Raw genomic sequence first — 19,083 nt, forward strand, 5'->3', positions numbered from 1 at the left:
TTTTAAAAAACAGCTGAAATGATGGCTCATTGGCTACAAGATATTGATATGTGTACCTGAAGGAACTCTTTTAGTGCCAGGACTGCCACAGGGCAAATTTGATTAGTAGCAGGATTACACCGGCTCCCTTTAAATTTTATTTATTTATTAAATTTGTATACCAGCTGCCCTCCATCCATAAATCTCACACAACATAAAAATACAATATAAAGAATAAAGAAGGTCAATTGGGTGTATATATGTGAGCAATCTGATCCTTTGGTTCACTGAAGGTGAAAATATGGTTTTATAGTTTCACAAATAATGCATGTATAGGGTCAAAGTGTTGGTGACGTGGGGATGCTGTCAGAAATTGTCATTCTGTGCTGAGTTCTCCTGCATAACTGGGAAGATTTGCTCATCACATGTTGTAACATCCTGCCATTGCGCATTTTCTCATGCAGCATCATTAATATCCCCTGGCAAGGGCAGGAAAGCATTTAACACAATGTTGCCACAAAACGAAGTAACTGATCCTAAATGCTATGGAAAAGAAAATGGAGATACTGTATTGAGTACATCATTGTGCTGCATGCTGTATATATTTCTGCCTTTGCTTGTAGTTAAAATTATCATCATTCAGCAGAAACTCCACTAACACCCAAAGAAAAGTTACACTCAGCAATTCCTATGGCGGCCAGAGCAAACTCTGCTGCTTGGTCAGCAACCATGTCACTGCACACAGAAATTGCTAGATGCTATGCAGCTTGCCCTGTGATCTGGCTCCATGCCACCTCAGTAGCATACGGACACTTGAATTATATGAATTATATGGGATTGCCTTGATAACATCAGTGGTATATCAATCAATCAATCAATCAATCAATCAGATAAGTGTGTTTTGCAGCTGCTATTATATCTCTGACATATTGCATGACTTGCTATTGGGTGCTATTTACAAACAAAACTAGTTGTTTAGAACGTTCAACCCTGTTAGTAATAAGATAATGGATATGGCGTTTTCCTTTTTTGTTAAATTCTCCTTTTTTGGCTGTCTAAACTATCCTTGAAACAAAATAAAAATAAAATAGAAAAATTCCTTCCAGTTGCACCTTAGAGACCAAATAAGTTTGTCATTGGCATGAGCTTTCATGTGCATTTTCAGGTATCTGAAGAAGTGTGCATGCACACGAAAGCCCATACCAATGACAAACTTAGTTGGTCTCTAAGGTGCGACTGGAATGAATTTTTCTATTTTATTTTTATTTTGTTTCGATGGCAGACCAATATGGCTACCTACCTGTAACTTAGGCAGTTGGTATGCCTTGGGCTTTGGGCCTGTTGGGATTTCATTAATAGCGTCTGACATAACTCAGGCTTTATTTTCTAATATCCACATTTTACCGTATGTTTACCAAGGGATGGGCTTAATATGATGTAGCTTGCTTCTCATTGTACTATGTATCTAAGCCATTTCCTCCATTAAAAGTCTTATCTTCCAAATGCTAACTTCAGTCAAGGATCATTAGTTTCCAAAGTGTCTCTTAAGTGCTTGGAAAGGAGCTGAAGTACCATAATATTTCATTTGGCTGCAGCTGCTTGCTTATAATTTGCTCATTGTCCAGCTTGGAATCTTGAAGTTTCTAACATTCATGCATAATCATTCTAAAATGAGAAAAGGGAAAGTGTTTGTTATGACTGCTTTAGTGTAAAGTAGTTAAGATCTGAGGGGCACCTCATACATCAAAATGGAATTGGTTCAGAAATAAATAGACTCAAAATGTGCATTGAAAATGTCCATTAATTTTTAATGACCAGAACTGATTTTTTTAAAGTCTGGAAGCTATGTTCATGGAGCCAGTAGTATATAATGACTAATAGGTTGGATAGGCCTGGTTTAAAAGCTGCTTATCTGTGAATGTGAGCCTTGGATCAGAGGCTAGTAAGTTAAACAGTTTCACTGGAAGGCAGGGAAAATGAAGGATGTATTTCATAAGTAGGTGGCCATCATAAAACTTAAAATTGCTTAGCCAGTTAAGAGGATTCATATACACCTTGTTTTTCAAATGCACACACATCCATTTATTGGAAACCTAATTTCCAATACGTTTTGCGAGTGAGTGGGTGGGTGAGTGATGAGTATTGGGCCCAAGCTGGCTGTTGTTCTGGAAACTTGACCTTCAATTTAGCTGCAAGCTCTGTACCCTTTTGGTGGTATATGTGATTTGCTATGTATTGCACTCTGATGCCACAGTGCTGCAAAGGGAATACTGTATATTCCTGCGTATAAGACTACTTTTTAACCCAGGAAAATCTTCTCAAAAGTCAGGGGTTGTCTTATACGCCGGGTCGTATTTCTTATATGGTGAGTATATCCCAAACTCTATATTTTAACTGGAAAAGTTGGGGGTCGTCTTATATACCCAGTCTTATACACCGGAATATACGGTACTTACGGACAAATACAGGGCACACACCCAGGTTCAGAAAATGGGTCATTAGCGTAAATCACTCTAGTAGGCTACTGCACAAAGGAAAAACCTCTTACTATTCAGCAGCTAGTGAACCTGTTGGAACTTGTACATGCTTTGTGCTGGCAAAAGATGCAAGTGCTGTCTTTAGCAGCTACTTACCTTTTAGAAAATGGGATGCTCTGAGGTCCCTCACTGTTTTCAAAAAATTGTGCCATACTCACCCAGGTCAGGTAATGAGTGAAGCACAGCCTTTCACTGGCTTTTTCTAGACCACCAGTATTGTGACAAGGGAGGACTGCGAGAAATTTGAGAAACATATACTGAGGGGAGAATATTTGAAGGAGATGGGATAATCTTTGCCTTAAAGGAGGGTACCCACCAATCTCAGCTATTGAAGGAGCAGTCACTGAAACCAGGGCATTTGCATCACATTTGTGGTTCGGTATCCCCTCTTTGTTGGAGAGTTTGCCCTACCCATGGTACCTATCTTCATATGTGGTGAGAGTGCCAGGTCGTTATTAAGTTTTGGGGTGATGTTTCCTACACAATTTCGAACATTTTAAATTTCACAGTGGTTAAAGGTGCTGAGTTGGCTTTACTGCCACTATTTAAGGAAGTTAATAAAAACATACTATTCAAACCATTGATAGTTCACCACCAGGTGGCTGTTCTTATGGAGCTTACTTTTCTGTGGAAGAGAGATTGTCACTTAATTAGGCAAAATTGGCTTGGTAGGGTTTAGAAAACAGTGCTTGCTGAAAAACTAACACAGCATTGCTAAGTGGTTAGAGTGTTAGGGTTAGAAGCAATTGAGTTGCATCAGCAGAAGCTGGTTGAGGGACTTACAAATAGAGTCATACCAAGGCTTAAACAAATGCTTGGTTTAATGGAGAAAGTAAAAATAACAAAAATGAAATTAGGCTTACACAAAACACCCACACAACCAAACCACCCACCAGGAGCACACTGGGAAATCGCCCAGCACACAACACCCCTGATATACCCTGCATCATCAGCTTCACAGAAACACCTGTCGAGCTGCTCCACAGCTGCAGAACTCCAGTCACTAGATCTTTCCTGACTCTTAAAGGTACAGTGAAACAATAATGACACTTTTACACAATCATTCAACATAGAGATGAAATTGAAAGAGACATTTTTTTAATGATAATTTGTTCCATTTCCTTTTCTTGATGAACTCTTCTGCAGGGAATCCCAACCACTTGCTGCTCAGCATTTCTTGCCGGGGGGGGGGGGATGTTATTTGTATTGACATGTGTTTTATGGGGAAGGGGAGCCACGTTATTTCTTTTTGACAATTGATGTTTGTTGGTGGCTTGTGCTAGTGAAGTTTGGTTGCAAGCCTTATGGACTTATTACTTCTGCTTGTTTTCTTTGTACAGTACTTCCTTAGCATGCGATGGAGGAAAATGGCATTATGTTATGGACGATGCATAGAGACTTCTTATCCTTCTCAGAATTTGTTCACCCAAACTATAGTGCCTGCCTTCTTGAAGAGTAGCTCCCATTCATAGTACACAATGGCAAGAAGAAAAATATATATGTGAAAGACTGAAGAAACTAAGCCCCTTCTTTATTTTGTAAAATGAGCACTTTACGTGACATGGATCCATGAATTAGAAGCCCAAATGTATTAAATGTTTTGTGTCTGTCTTAAAAGTAGAGGCTTTGATAGAGACAGAAAAAATGTGCATACGTAGATGTTGCTGTGAAAGGAAAAAAAGAAGTATCATGATACGATTTTCCAGATGAATGAGAAGGTCTCTCTCCCATAGGTGTACATTTTCTGTTTTTTCCCCTTAAAATCATATTCTGTTAAATTTTTTGTGCTGCTTTGCAACTGTTTTAAAGCTTTTAAAATTAAATTTTGTACATCACATATGTGGAAGCAGGTTAATAAACAATACGAGTAATGTTGGTTATTGTTATTATAAACTTATGTTAGAGTGTCCAGTACATAATAAAGAAGTCAGTTATATTTTTGCTCCCAGGCTCTAAAACTGAAAATGGATTTGAGTAAATTTCTGATTTCAGTAACTCTTTTCCCCTCTCTATTTTCAGATATGGGTTGAAACCAAATGACCAGATCTTGGCAGAGGAGAAACACAAAGAGCTGTAAGATATTAAATAAGTTATTTCTTAAAATTGTGCTTCTCCGTTTTTAGCTGGGAAAGTTGCTCTTTTAAAACTATGATGTGGTCGTGGTGAAAATTGCTTTGCTCTCTTGGCTGCTGCAGTCATATGTTTGAATGCTGTCTTTTGTGTGTGTGTGTGACAGAGAGAGAGGAGAGATGTTATATTGCTTTCTAAAAGATGATATTTGAAATCTGAAGAAGTGTGCATGCACACAAAAGCTCATATCAATGACAAACTTAGTTGGTCTCTAAGGTGCTACTGGAAGGAATTTTTTTATTTGAAATGTGCGCACAGACAAGAAGTTAGATAATGAATTAAGATCAAATCTGCAAGTTAATAACTTCTGATGAAGAACTCTAAAACATGCTGGTTGGGAGGGTGGGAATATTGAATGACAGCATGTTCCAGCAAAAACACACCAAGCATACACAGCTTTTGCAACTGTTACCTTCCTTTGTGCTTGTAAGTATGGTTTTGCTAAAAAACTAAACTCACCTAATCCTGAATCCTGTTCTCACAGTGGCTATTAGTTATAATGTTAGAAGTACCCTTTAAATACTATTGACATCAATAAAAAGATATTTTGCAAAGTCAGATAATTGTATCTAGCAGCTTCTGTTCTTAAACTTAAAATAGCATTGGCTCAAACCATGGTTGTGCTCTTTTGCCTGCCTTCCTCTTAGCTTCATAAACTCAATCCTGCTATAAGCTTGTTCTTGTTTGGAAACATGTCAAACTCATCATTTCTGATTCTAGTTGGCTTCCTTTCTTAACAAAGCTTTGGTGTGATGTTTGAACTGGACCTCGCTCTGCACAGTGGGAAATGGCAAGGCCTGAAAGATATTTCAAAGCTTAGATAAAATGTTAGCATTGTATCTTTCTACAGTTCAACTACTCTCAACAGCTAAATATGCCGCTGCTATTACAATGGCATTGACACGTTGACTTACATGAAGGGGGCAGACTAAAAATAAAAGTACTGGCTGCAGTCATCTTAAACCGTGCATGTTATGGGGAAAAACTAAGTAAAAGGAGAACTGTACTCCAGTTTCTATTTGTTTTGGAGTGTGGAGGATGACCTGTGTCTGTCTGGTTTTAAAAATACTCACATAAAATTATGTTTGTTTCCAAGTGCTGTTTATCCTTTCCGTAATGTGGGAGGAAAAGCCTCTGACTTATTCCTTGAACATTTTTTTCCATTCCTATTTGCAAGAATCCCTTCATTAATACAGGCTTTACCACTCTTTCTTTAGCTGCCCATTCTGGTGGCTTCTCTTCCACTGAACATAATAATTCAATGAAGATTCTTAAACATGATGATGGTAAATATAAATGTCTCACTTGAGCTCATCAGTTGTTTGGTGAAAATACTCTTTATACTTCAATCAAGAAGTACAGTTTTACACCATAGAATGATTTATACTTTTTTAAAACAACAGCAACCCCACAAATGTCATTGAATCTCTGTTACATCTTTTTCCTGAGAATATTTGAAGTGAACTTGAGTTGCATGTTTAAGGACTTTGATTTCTAAAATTTGTTCTGTTGCAGCAATATATATATAAAAAAATCCCAGCTGAAAGAAGGTAATTTATTCCCCCTACCTGCAGTTCTTATTTTGGACACATACAAAGTATTGTGCATGTGTCTCTGGGATATTTGTCCATTTGAAAGCGTCCAAACTTTCTGTTTCATGCTGAGTTTTCATTATTGCAGATCTGACCTCCCATTTCTGTAATAAAATAGGCACTTCTGTTTGTGAACAAACTGCGCCTTTGAGATTGTAGCAGATAGCACCCTTCCTCTATAATATTCTTGAACTATTAACAGCTTTGTAGTCCTTTTTATTAAAAGGTTATGGAAGGGTGTGAGTGAGAGTGCAGAAGTGACAGGGAGATCCTTTCTTCCTCCATATTGTGATGTCCTCCCCCCCCCCCCCAATTTCAGATGGATGTGGTTAATTCTTGCCTTTCTGTTCAATGAAGAATTATCTTCTTTAAAGGGAAAGGCTAAAGTTCCCAGCTTATTTCTGTGCCTTTTTAATACCTGGTTCTCAGCAAGCAATAATTGAGTAGATGAAGCTTTTGCCAACTTAGAGATGACTATGCCACAGACAATTGGTAACTTGCTGTATTATGTGACCCTTATATCCAAGTCTGGACTGCAGTGACACCCCACCCCCACCAATTGTGTGCATAGTTGGGGTTTTTTTGAGGGGCACTTTTAGGGTATAGGAGGGTCACTCCCATGAATGTCTATATAGTAAGCTTCATTGAGTTCAAGGAAAATATGCGTAGTAATGCAGCCTACATGCTTGTGTCATTTTTAAAACATGGGACACACAAAAATATGCCTTGGGCAAAGACAGAATGTGCTTACATGAGCAATACTCTGTCAGGGGGTTGTAATTCCCTCCCTCCCTCCATCTCTGACACACACACACACACAATTTCACCAGGCAGATGCATGAACAATCTGTCTGTGAGGCTTGGGTATCTCTTCATAAATAAGTGTTAGTTAATCCCTTCACGTGGTATTCTGGAAGCACTTAGGAGTACATATAACTAATTTGCGCTTTGCCATAGCTTGCTAGGTGGCCCAAAGAGTTTCTATAGTATCATGATCTTTGTAATTTAAAGAAAAAGCATTTCGATCAGATAAATTTTTATAAGGTTTTCAAAATGCCTACAAAATTGCCTGTTACAGCTACGTGCCTGGGATGTGGTTCTCGGGCTGCCACATGATTGACTCATGACTAAATGAGATAATAGTCTGGTTTGTTCCCCATAAAGCTCAGTTTATAACTGAGGATGGATTTCTGAAATGTCTCTTTTTAGTAGGTCAGTTTGGCACAGAAGTGACTGAGATGCAGTAGCTGAACATCAGCACCTCACAGCCAAAGAGTTTACAGAAGCACTAGTGAGTGCTTCTTAAGAACAACACAGCCTGCTAAAAACACAGGGACTTGGGTGGCGCTGTGGTTTAAACCACTGTGCTGCTTGGACTTCCCGATCAGAAGGTTGGCAGTTCAAGGCCCTGCCATGGGGTGAGCTCCTGTTGTTCAGTCCCAGCTCCGGCCAACCTAGCAGTTTGAAAGCATACAGTGCAAGTAGATAAATAGGTACTGCTCTGGCAGGAAAGTAAACGGCGTTTCCATACGCATGCTGGCCATATGGCCTGGAAAATCTGTCTGTGGAAGCGGACAAATGCCAGCTCCCTCGGGCTGTAAAGCGAGATGAGCACCGCAACTCCGGAGTCGTTTGTGACCGGACTTAACTGTCAGGGGTCCCTTTACCTTTACTGCTTCAAAATGTTTACTGTCTTGTGTGAAACCCAAATGTGAGTGAGTGAGGATAGTACCACCAGAAGGAGGGTAGAGAAGCTTTTGGATTTTAAAGCAAAAACTTCCACTAACCTCTTGAGACTTCATTAAAAGACCTGTGCATGAGGGCAGTTGCTTGCTAGATAGATGACATTCTTTCTCCATCCCTCCTTGTGGTAGCAGAGGATCTAGGAAGAAGGAAAACAAAAAAATGCATTTTTATCTTTCAGCAGAAGAGGAGATTTCCCCTAGCTACTTGCACGTGAAAGTGTAAACCCGACCACTTGTTTTAAACTGATATTGGTGGCCAGGAACCTTATGAGATTCCTGCTAGTCCTAAACACTTCAAAACACATGCTGAAGTGTTGGTATGACAATATGCTGTTCATGACTCAACACTAGTGGAAGTGAAAGCCTCCCCTGTAGAGGATAATTCTTGAATCCCTCCACAATTGATTTCTAATTGATCTTACACTTGCAATGTAGTCAGTTCACTGTGTCAGGTTGCCAAGCTATGGAACCAAGAAACCAGATATGTCATCCTTTGAATTCTGAAGAGCACACACAGCAGATAGCAAATGTTTAAAACATTTCCAATGCTTAGCATGTTTATTTTACTGTCTTAATGATGTAAAACAAGAACTGCAAAGTCGCCACGACTTTTGAAAAGCTTTCTGGAAGACTTTTGTACGTTAAATCCCATGTGCAAAGGCTGTCAAATGTTTGTATGCTGTGACTTTCTGCATGGGATCATACCATTTGCGAGCCAAATAATCTCTGCGTGCCAGCTCTGCATGTATTGGCAGCCATGGGGCTGGTGTGGATGCTTGCTACAAATGTAGGCCGTGGATATGATAAATTTTCTAGGTGGTTTTCAACAGCCTGCCTTGGTAAATTGTAGGTTATGAAAGTGGACATTAGTGGAGAGGAAATGAAAATACAGTTTTGAGAACAACAGCAAAAAAACCAGTCACAATTTCAGTAAAAATAAATAAATGTGGAGTACATGGAGAGTAGTAATTATAGAGTATCTTGCAGCCTGATTCTAACAAATTGTTTTGGCTAAGCCTAACTTTGTATAAGGGATGCAGGTGGCACTGTGGTCTAAACCACTGAACCTCTTGGGTTTGCCAATCAGAAGGTTGGCGGTTCAAATCCCCGCACAGGGTGAGCTCCCGTTGCTTGGTCCCAGCTCCTGGCAACCTAGCAGTTCGAAAGCACGCCAAAAAGTGCAGGTAGATAAATAGGTGCCACTCGAGCAGGAAGGTAAACGGCGTTTCCGTGTGTTGCTCTAGTTTCACCAGAAGCAGCTTAGTCATGACCTGGAAAAACTGTCTGCGGACAAACTCCGGCTCCCTCAGCCAGTAAAGCGAGATTAGCACCGCAACCCCAGAGTCATCTGTGACTGGACTTAACTGTCAGGGGTCCTTTACCTTTACCTTTCAAAATTTTGTATAGAATTGGACTGCTAATGGTGTAGCTTTATATTTCCACTGCAAATATTAACAGGTGTGGGTGGATGTTAATTTTTTGTTTTGTTTTTATAGTAAGTATGCCCTCCAGATTTTCTTTCTTTCTATAATTCTCATCAACCATAGTCAGCACAATTGGAGTTGTGGTATAAAAACATCTGGAGGGCAACAGATTAGGAAAGGTTGGTGTAGCTAATAGCATGTGAAAATAAACTTGAAAACAGTTTCTCACAAAATCTCAGATTGAGGGCAGTGTGGTGTGGAGCTGAGGTAGATTTCTGGTGGTCAGAGGTGGTGCTTCAGTGCTCTGAATAATTTTTCCTTGTGGGTATCAGAAAGAGATTACACAGGTTTGTTATAACTACTTTGTTCAAATGGCAAAACTTGAGCCGCCTTTCGATGTTAAATTTGGATTTAGTTCTTTATTACAAAATGTGTACAGCTCTGTTTTAAAGCAGATAGTGTTATGAGAAATATATTGCATGGTACTTCACTCAACGTAGTGAAAGAAGGTACACACCCCAAATGCATTCTGTACCCATTTCGGTGTGGCAGCTATGTCCCCCTGCATATCTTTGCACAGGTAGATTCTATCCTACGCGAAGGGGGTTCTGGCAAAAGCATTGGCAGGAACTGAGAGATTTCTGTCTGTTGGCGATGGGGGGCAAAAGCTCTTAATATATGCCTTACATTCTGGACTTTTAATTACTGGATTGAATTAACCTATGAATGGAACTGAAGTTTCCTGCAGCTAGGATTGACCTATTCCTCTTACTGCTAACTGTAAGTCTTCCCCCTGCCCATGCTGCCCATGCACTTTTGCAGTACCCAAGCTGCTGAAAAAGAGAGAGAGACGTATATTATTCTGGTTCTTTTCTTTTAATCAAATCTTGCTGTGCTGATGATGCAAATGCACAAGTTAGACTTTTGAAAGTGCAGTGTAGTTTATTTTGAAATTAATAAGCTACAGTACATAGATGATGCCACTAGAGGTCATGATGTACATTTAAAGTGCAGTTGATTTGTGTATGCTTTTCAACTGGGAGGCAGGATATTGCACTGTGACCATCTGCCCACCTGAATATTTCACATCAGCTAAGAACACCCCCCCCCAAAAAATACACCATATAGTGCATACATTCCCAGGCTCATTCCATTGCACTTCAGTTTGGAATAAGATCACCGGAAGCTGCCTTTTCCTTCCTTTTTGTTTACGGTTTATTTCAAAAGTGTGCAATTGTAAACTTGTCTGCTTTTTACTGGGCAAGATCCTGGCTTGTTAGAATAAAAGTGCAAGTGTTACATAACCTTGGATTGGCAGTTTCAGTTCGTCTGTTTCTTAAAAAAAAAAGGAAACCTGAAAGGTGCTCTCAGAGCTACTTTAGCACTGAGCTGGGAATTGGGAATTGGTAAAGGTTCAAACTTTACCACTGCCATGAATTCACTATACGATTTTTAGTTCAGCTCATAGGTTAGATTACTTCAATGCATTCTGTGTTGAGCTGCCTCTGAAAACTGTTTGGAAACTTCAAGTGGTACAAAATTCAGCAGCCAGCTTGCATACTGGAGAAAGACGGTTTGAGCATATTGCACCAATTCTGGCCTGACTGCACTGGCAATTAGTAATTAATAATGCATTAGTGGTGGGTTTATAATGGACTGTCCAAACACCATTCCACTCTATTAGTTGTTCTGCGATGCTTTCCCAGTGTTACTGCATTATTGCCATCCGGAAGAGCTCTCTTGCACTATAGTGCAACAAAAGTGGGACCCCACCCCCTCTCACCAGTGTGAGAGCCAGTGGTGTAGTGGTTAAGAGCGGTGGATTCGTAATATGGTGAACCGGGTTCGATTCCCCGCTCCTCCACATGTAGCTGCTGGGTGACCTTGGGCTAGTCACACTTCTCTGAAGTCTCTCAGCCCCACTCACCTCACAGAGTGTTTGTTGTGGGGGAGGAAGGGAAAGGAGAATGTTAGCCGTTTTGAGACTCCTTTGGGTAGTGATAAAGCGGGATATCAAATCTAAACTCCTCTTCTTCTTCTTCACCCTGAGCACCTGTGATATAAGAAGTTGCAGCATTTCAGAAAACAGCTACAGGACTTGCACTGATTGGGAACAAAGCAGTATGACCACCTTGAAACCTTTGCAGGCACAAACAGTATTGAAAGCAAGATCGGTTGTAACCATTCAGATACCATCCTGAGCACATGTAATAATGAGTGCACAGAAAAAAAGAGACCTGGAGGGTCCCTGTTAATAGAATTGTATGGTTTTTATAACTTTTTATAACTAAAACATCCTTGGTCAAAAAACATTCCCCTTATGAGGAATTTGTTCCACTTCTCTTGGACAGGGACTCTCACCTGAAGAGTTTCATGGGGCATTTTAAAAAAAACTATAGTATGCACACAAAGAAGTGAAGAAGGTAAAAAAGACCAAACTTGGCCAAAAAGACCCAACCTGGTACCCGGGAGTTGCTTACTGTTAGGTCTAGGATACAGCTAAAACTATTTCAGCATATTGGTGGTCCACAAGCCAGCCTAGATGATATTTTATCTCTTGCAGGCTTTGAGAATCAGGGCTGTCCTTGCTTCCAGACTGTCCTCTATCCCAGTGTTTTCCAACCTTGGACCTCCAGATGTTTTCAGACTACAACTTCCTGACCACTGGCTTGCTAGCCAAGGATGATGGGAGTTGCAGTCCAAAAACAGCTGGAGACCCAAGGTTGGGAAACACTGCTCTAACCTAAAATGACCAGTCTGCAGCAACAGTGGACTGCCTAACAGAGACATAAGTAAGCATACAATGTTTCTGTAGATGTGCAACATACTTATTGAAACCACTTCAATGAATTAATAACGTGCTGGCTTCTTCTACAAAAGCTCATCAGCTTTGAACTATGTATCACCTGGATCCCTGTACTTAATATAAATCCCTTTAGTTTATCTCAACTCTTTTAGGACGTTGCAGTTGCTAAGTCGCCAGTGAAAAATAGGATGCAGTCACTTTGAATGAATGTGAATAGACCACCACTTGATGGTGCTGCTGTTATGCGATTTGTTTAATGTGGTCACCATGAAATTAAATTGAAAAAGCTGTGTAACAAGAGACCTGCTAAAAGGAAACCTGATGATATTGCACCACTAAACAACAGGGAAAATAATTCATTGCTACCCCCATTCAATCTGTTCGGGTTACACAATCTGCAGAGCTCAAATAAGGATCATAAAACAGATCTTTAAAATAAGCTTGGCAGGAAGCCTGCCATTCTACAACATAGTCACTTTAATAGTGATGGCATGCCTGGAAAAAGGGACATGCACCCAGTCAGCTCTGTAACATCTGCATATTCATATGATGTCTAATTATCCTCAAAGAGATATTGTTATTGAAATTGTCACTTGGAATGCCTTTCTAACAAGGATGCTGTCTTTTAAAACAGCAGGGAGTGCATCATTATCTACCTATTACATTTTTTGGTAAAAAGTTTTGACTCCTTTATGCAAATACAATGCACTGCACCATACAGATGAGAAGGTAAATAGGCTTTGAAAGCCCTTCACTTTTTAAAGTAAGAGAGAAAGATGTGTTCTCAATATAAATTTGCATTTCAAGACGTAAGCAATTATATGAAAAGGTGTGCTTCCATCTGAAGGCTGCAGTTTAATAATAGGGTAGGGATTGAGAAGCCGAATTGTATATCTTTTGGAATACAATATGGGAAAAACTGAAATGTACTTCACTTCCCACAGAAGCTGAAGTTTGCTAATATTATGATTTACACTCCTTTTTATTCTCTTTTATTTTGATTAGTTTGCATTTTATTTTTAAGTGCTCAGCTGTCTGGTTTTGATGGCTAGAATATATTGCAAAGTGTCTTGTCTTTTTTTTTTTGTATGGGATCCATTTTGAATGCCTTGAATGAAAAACTAGAGAATCCACAAACCACACTTTTATGGCAAGATTGGGAGAAGAACAAAGGCTACAGTAGTCAGTCATCGCACATAATGTCACCACCACAAAAGGGAAATACATTTCCTGTTTGGTTTAAGAGGGTATTTTTTGTTTAATGAAGACAATGGAGAGGGAAAATGGCTCAGCCACCTCATGCTTGTGCCAGTCTTTTGTTCCACTTGCAAGCTTTATTTGGGAGGCATTGAATTGATTTTCTGTTACAAACCAGCACTTCGTATACTGGGTATTTAGCCGGAGTTCTAAATTACACACTGAATTATCATCTGTAGTTCAGTCCAATAGTTATGTTAAAGAAAGGTCTGGATATTATAGGTGCCCTGAGGGGTCAGCCCAAGCTACGCCCTTTGAAGTTTGTAATTATGCAGGGTTAGCTAGTTCAGCACCCTTTTCCCCCAGAGTGACCAACCAGATCCCTACACGAAATTTGCAAGTACAACATGAGCACGATAAACCATTGTTTCTCAGCAACAAGTATTCAGAGGATTGCAGTAGGATCATGTCTTGCACAGGGGTTATGTCCTGGGGATGACACACATATGGGGATGGCACACTTATATGCAAAAAAATATATATGCAAAAATGTGTATACGCAAACCACCCCCACATGAATATCCCTATTTTTCCAGAGCTATGTCCCAAGCCTTCCTCCCAAAGCAAGGCAAAGAGCTTTAAAGCTCTCTGTCTTGCATACCAGGCTCTGAGGTGCTCTCATGAGATCTTGTAGGGCCATCTGATTTTCCCAAGATCTTACGAAAGCAGCTCAGTACCCAGTAAGCGAGGCAGAGAGCTTAATAGCTCTTTCTGCACTGAGAAAGCCCTCTGCAAAAAGTGTTTTTTAGCTCTCCACCCTCTGTGCGTGTAATTTGTGTGGTTTCACCTGGCCGGCCTTCATCTGTGTAAAATTGAAATCATGCAGATTAAATGTGCATAGGTTTCAATCATATTGTATTGGTATCATAACTAGCTGTCATTGAAAACTTTATCTACCAGGGATTTTTTCTAATTTCCTTCTTTGGCACATCTTGTCATAGTGCATTCCATGGAGGTCCTGGTGCTTTCCAGATACTGATTCTTCTCTTTTTCAAACAAACCTTTAATGCCAAAAGCTATTTATGTTGTACTGCTATGTTTATTGACTTACTCCATATTCATGTCTCCTAAATCTTCTGTGAAAATTGGTTGTGATGAGTACATATATGTACAATACTACATGTGTGTGTTTGATTCTAGACTGCATAATAATGGTAGAATCTATGGTCAACGTGGGGTTTCTGTTTCCACTTGGAAATATACATTTGCTCCTTTTCAAAGTGGTGCAAGCTGAATGGCTCAAACTCTGTTTCCAGTAGCACTACTCAAATTCCAGATGTGTCTTTTGCACGTATTGCAGAACATTAGGGGCTGACCTGACCAACAGTAAATCTTGACAAAGTGCGCAGTGGAGATGTGTGACCCACAACAGCTTCTGATGATGTTGTGGACTGGAGAAGCATCAAAAAGAAGCAAAAGATCAAGCATGCTAAAATTGTAGTGGAAAGAAGCCCATTCAGATAGGCTCAAATAACTGTGTGGATAGAAAATAGGTATTAGTGCTGTTCCATAAAGACTTGTGATAGGGTTCATCCTGTGCTATATAATAGGTATATAATAGGTAGATTGTTTAGCAGTTATTCTTGTTCTTTTTGCAGAAGAGCATCTTCTGATATAGTTTTCATTTCTTTCATACTGTGCAGTAGATTAAGGTACAAGACTTTTCGTGAGCCAAAGTCTTCTGTTTGTGGAGGGCATTTTTTAAATCCAACACTGTGTGTCTGTTTGTGGTCATATTTTTTGCTTCAGTGGGTTCCCACCATTTAATGACTGGAAAAGTCATTACTTGTATAAAGCAAATAGGTTGTTGTAACTAAAAGTTAAATTGACTGAAGGGTAATAATGAAGTTAGTGAGGATTTGGAAGTCTTTGGAATTTGTAGGAGTACTACTATGTTTATCTTCATTAAACAAGAGTAAGAAATCAGTTTAAAGTATTTAAACTTTAGTAAATGCATCTCTATGTATCAGTGCGTCTGACGATAAAGCAACAATGGACTTAAGGTTCCCTTGGTTTCAGTTTTGAGCTTATAATAGTGTTGAGGTCATTGATAAACCAATTTGATTAGCTTTGTAATAGTGAGACATGCTTATAGTAAATTGCATGCATCAAATTGACTTGAAAGTGGTCTATTAGTGGCATTGAATCAAACTGCTAGAAAAATTATCTAAATTTAATAATTGAATAATAGAAACTGCTTCCTCATACTTAGAGATACCGTAATTTATTTAGCTCAAGTGGGCTACAGGAGTACTTGAATGGGAAAAGTAAATTATGGAGCTAGAGCTGTTACTAGAACAGAAGAAAGTACAGTTGCAATAAAATTACGGAATGAAAATACATAACATATAGATATAAAACTGCCTTGTACTGAGCCCAGACTATTGGTTCCTCTAGCCCAGTGCTGCCTGCTGTAACACGAGCACTCCCAAATCCTCAAGTGGAGTTATTTTGCATCAATTTCAAATGGAAGATATAGGGGTTGCCTTTGAGATCTTCTGTTCCACTATGTTGCTATGGACTTGACACTGGAGTGGAACCCAGTCACACAGAACCCTCCAAGCCATAAGCCTCAAGGCTGGCTTTCCGCAGGGGTGGTCATCATAACCCCTGAGGACTTGAGAACTAGGACTTCAGATCTTGTTCACAGGTCCAGGCAACCCACTCAAGTAAGCAGAGGAGTGACAGAATGCAAGGCTCCAGGCCAGAGATGATGGTGCCTTTGAGACACTTCATTCTGCAGGGTCAGAGCGCATGAGAGGCAGATCCGCCCAGAGAGTATGTAGGTTGAAAGCAAGCATGCACAGGAACAAGTCTGCTCAGTGGGACCTGTCCAGGGTCCTGAAAAATATTGGGGGTTTTTTAAGATTCTCGATCTAGGATTAACTCCTTCTTGTTTACCTGTTCTCCCCATATGTCATGGATTTCCATTCCTATATATTCGTGACCTTTGGGTAAAGTGTCATGTGGAGTGAATGTTACTGCCCCTCTTAATATCCCAATGGTAGTTTGATTGGGTACAAATAACAAGTCTCTAAGTCCAGCAGTTTTTATTTTGACAATAGACTGATGAAATGCACGTTTGAGAAGTTCCTTAAGATTTACTGTCCATGATATGGAACCTCAGCTTTGGCCATAAGTACCAGCGTCTCATGTGATGAGTTTGGGCAAGCTGTTTTGTGCAAATTGGACATGAGAGCTCATCTTTATATACTGAATAAGGTGGTAGCATTTTGAATTACACTGCTTCAGACTGAAGGCTGGGGACAGGCATGCACCTTTGAATGCTCCACCAAGAAAAGCTCCTTCTGTGCAGTGAATATCAGGGAAAGGGGCATGCTAAATATTTGACTCTGACATGCTACGTGCAGCAGCTTTGGGATTAGTATTCAAAATTATTTATTTATTTATTTATTTAAATTTGTGTACAGCCTTTTATCCGTAGATCTCTGGGTGGTTCACAACATAAAAATACAAGATAAAAACACAAAATGGATAATAAAACAAAACCCATAAACCAGTAACCCCCCACAAACACATTTAAAAGGGTATAAACCTGCTTGAAGAGGAATAATTTTGCCTGGGTGCCTAAAAGTATATAATGAAGGCACTAGATGAACCTCCCTGGGGAGAGCATTCCACAAACGGAACCATTGCAGGAAAGACCCATTCTCATGTTGCCACCCTCTGGACCTCCCGTGAAGGAAGAACACGAAGAAGGGCCTCAGATGATGATTGCAGAGTCTGGGTAGCTTCATATGGAGAGAGATGGTCCCTGAGGTATCGTGGTTCGGAATTGTTTAAGGCTTTATAGGTCAAAACCAGCACTCAGAATTGGAACCAGAAACCAATTGGCTGCCAATGCAGTCGAGCAACCTGACCCTTGAATTCTGCACCAACTGAAGTTTCTGAACCAAATTCAGAGGCAGCCCTACAGAGGATCTCCTCCTACAGACCCTTAGTCTACCACCTTGTTTTGTGTTATGTAGAGATCAATTCTGACACTACTGAAATTTTGGAAATATTTTTATTATAAATCAAGTTGCAGAAAACTATTAGTAACACAATGAATGAATACAAAACAAGGCCTTTTTCGACAACTGGAAATGACAGAAGACTACTCAAACGTAAACATCAAACATGTAATTGCCTTTTTTCTGGTCACTATCCCTAGGGGGCACTTATTTCAGGCATGCTGAAGTTAGCATGTGGACAATTTTCCATTTTCTTAATTAAAATAATGTATGAAGTTTATGTGCTGAGTTTTCATGCCTTAAATATATACAAATATTCCAGTAAAAATAATTTCTGAGTAAAGTTTTGAATTTGTTTTATAGTCAGGCAACATGGCTGAGAAGCCTGAGGATGGAGGGAGCTCTTAACGCTTTCTTGGTTTAGAATGCTTTCCTGGTTTAGAAAGGAATAGCAGTCACTTTTTCTGGGAGTTGCTTGAAAATTGAATTAACCAGTAAACAAAGAAGGGCTTCCTTTATTTACTGATAGATGAGCTTTCTGAGGCTGTGCATAGACACCTTGACAATTGTAAGCTGTACTAAGCTATGACAGACATGTATGGATTCATGATTAATATGCTTGGTAACGAAAGCAATGGCCTGAAGCTAGTTTGCCAGGCGGATCTTACTGACAAGGTAAAGAGTGCAAACCCAGTAAACGTTCTTTATACTAATGTCTAACTCATTAGAATATGGAACCTTATGAAGCACCGTTTATGTATTGTGACAAGCTGGGGGAGAAGGCAGGGGAATAAAAAAATTATTCTGTTTAGACTAAGCATGCTCCCTGAGCACAGAATACTGACTGGCTATAGGAGGGAGAAACTCAGGGTGGGGTTGGGTAGAGTGGCATAGAGTATCTTAGAAGATAACACAGCTAGCCAAAACAGGAGCACTCTACATTGTATATTTTGTTGCAGGTCCCACTTATCGTATGCATTATTCAGCAGTCCTCCTTCTCCATTGCCCCATTTTCCATAACCCCCCCCCCACACATATAAACACAATATTTTTAAGGATGAAAAGGACTTGCTTACCTATGCAGATGCAAACTGGTTCCTTAACGAACAAGACAAAAAACCTAGCTCCGTCAAATGGCAAACATTTTTGTAATGTCATGCAAAACGGAATTCTCTATGACTTTGAAACTTAGCGAAGTGTGTTGACTCTGTGAATCAAGTAATGTGTGTAGGCTGCAAGACAAATTATAGCAGTTTTCCTTCAGGAAACAATTTTAAATGTAGTCATTTTAAAATTTGCTAACCTAAATGCTTGTAAGTACAGCAAAAGACAATTATTGAAATGGAGGAAGATTGAAGCCAAGACTGCTGATTGATGTGTCATAATGTCTTGGAGTTTGTCTTCGGTGTATCATTGCATTGTGTCTTACCAAACCAGATTAGCAGGTAAGATGTAGTCATGTGGAGTGTTTGGAATGTGAAATAGTAAGTCAGTTGCTGCTTCTTGAAATGGTCGTGTCTATTCACTTGTCCCAGCAATCTACTAATTTTTAAGTAGTTGCCTCCTAGACTGTGTTAAGCCAAATGCACACACAAATGCAAGATGATACTTGACTGTATGCATCCACTGAGTCAGTTCC

The 19,083-nt window shown here is 39.7% G+C and overlaps 1 protein-coding gene across 3 annotated transcripts in view; it reads left to right on the forward strand.

Moving 5' to 3' along the window:
• ADK (adenosine kinase) overlaps positions 1–19,083 on the forward strand; it is a 180,025-nt gene that overhangs the window by 22,345 nt on the left and 138,597 nt on the right. For all 3 annotated transcript variants that reach the window (XM_035138686.3, XM_035138687.3, XM_088669485.1), the window contains exon 3: positions 4,536–4,589. In XM_035138686.3, coding sequence (XP_034994577.1) covers positions 4,536–4,589 — 54 coding nt within the window. The remainder of the gene's footprint in view (positions 1–4,535; positions 4,590–19,083) is intronic.

The sequence above is a fragment of the Zootoca vivipara genome, chromosome 5 (assembly GCF_965207765.1).
Source record: "Zootoca vivipara chromosome 5, rZooViv2.hap1.1, whole genome shotgun sequence".
NCBI lineage: Eukaryota > Metazoa > Chordata > Lepidosauria > Squamata > Lacertidae > Zootoca > Zootoca vivipara.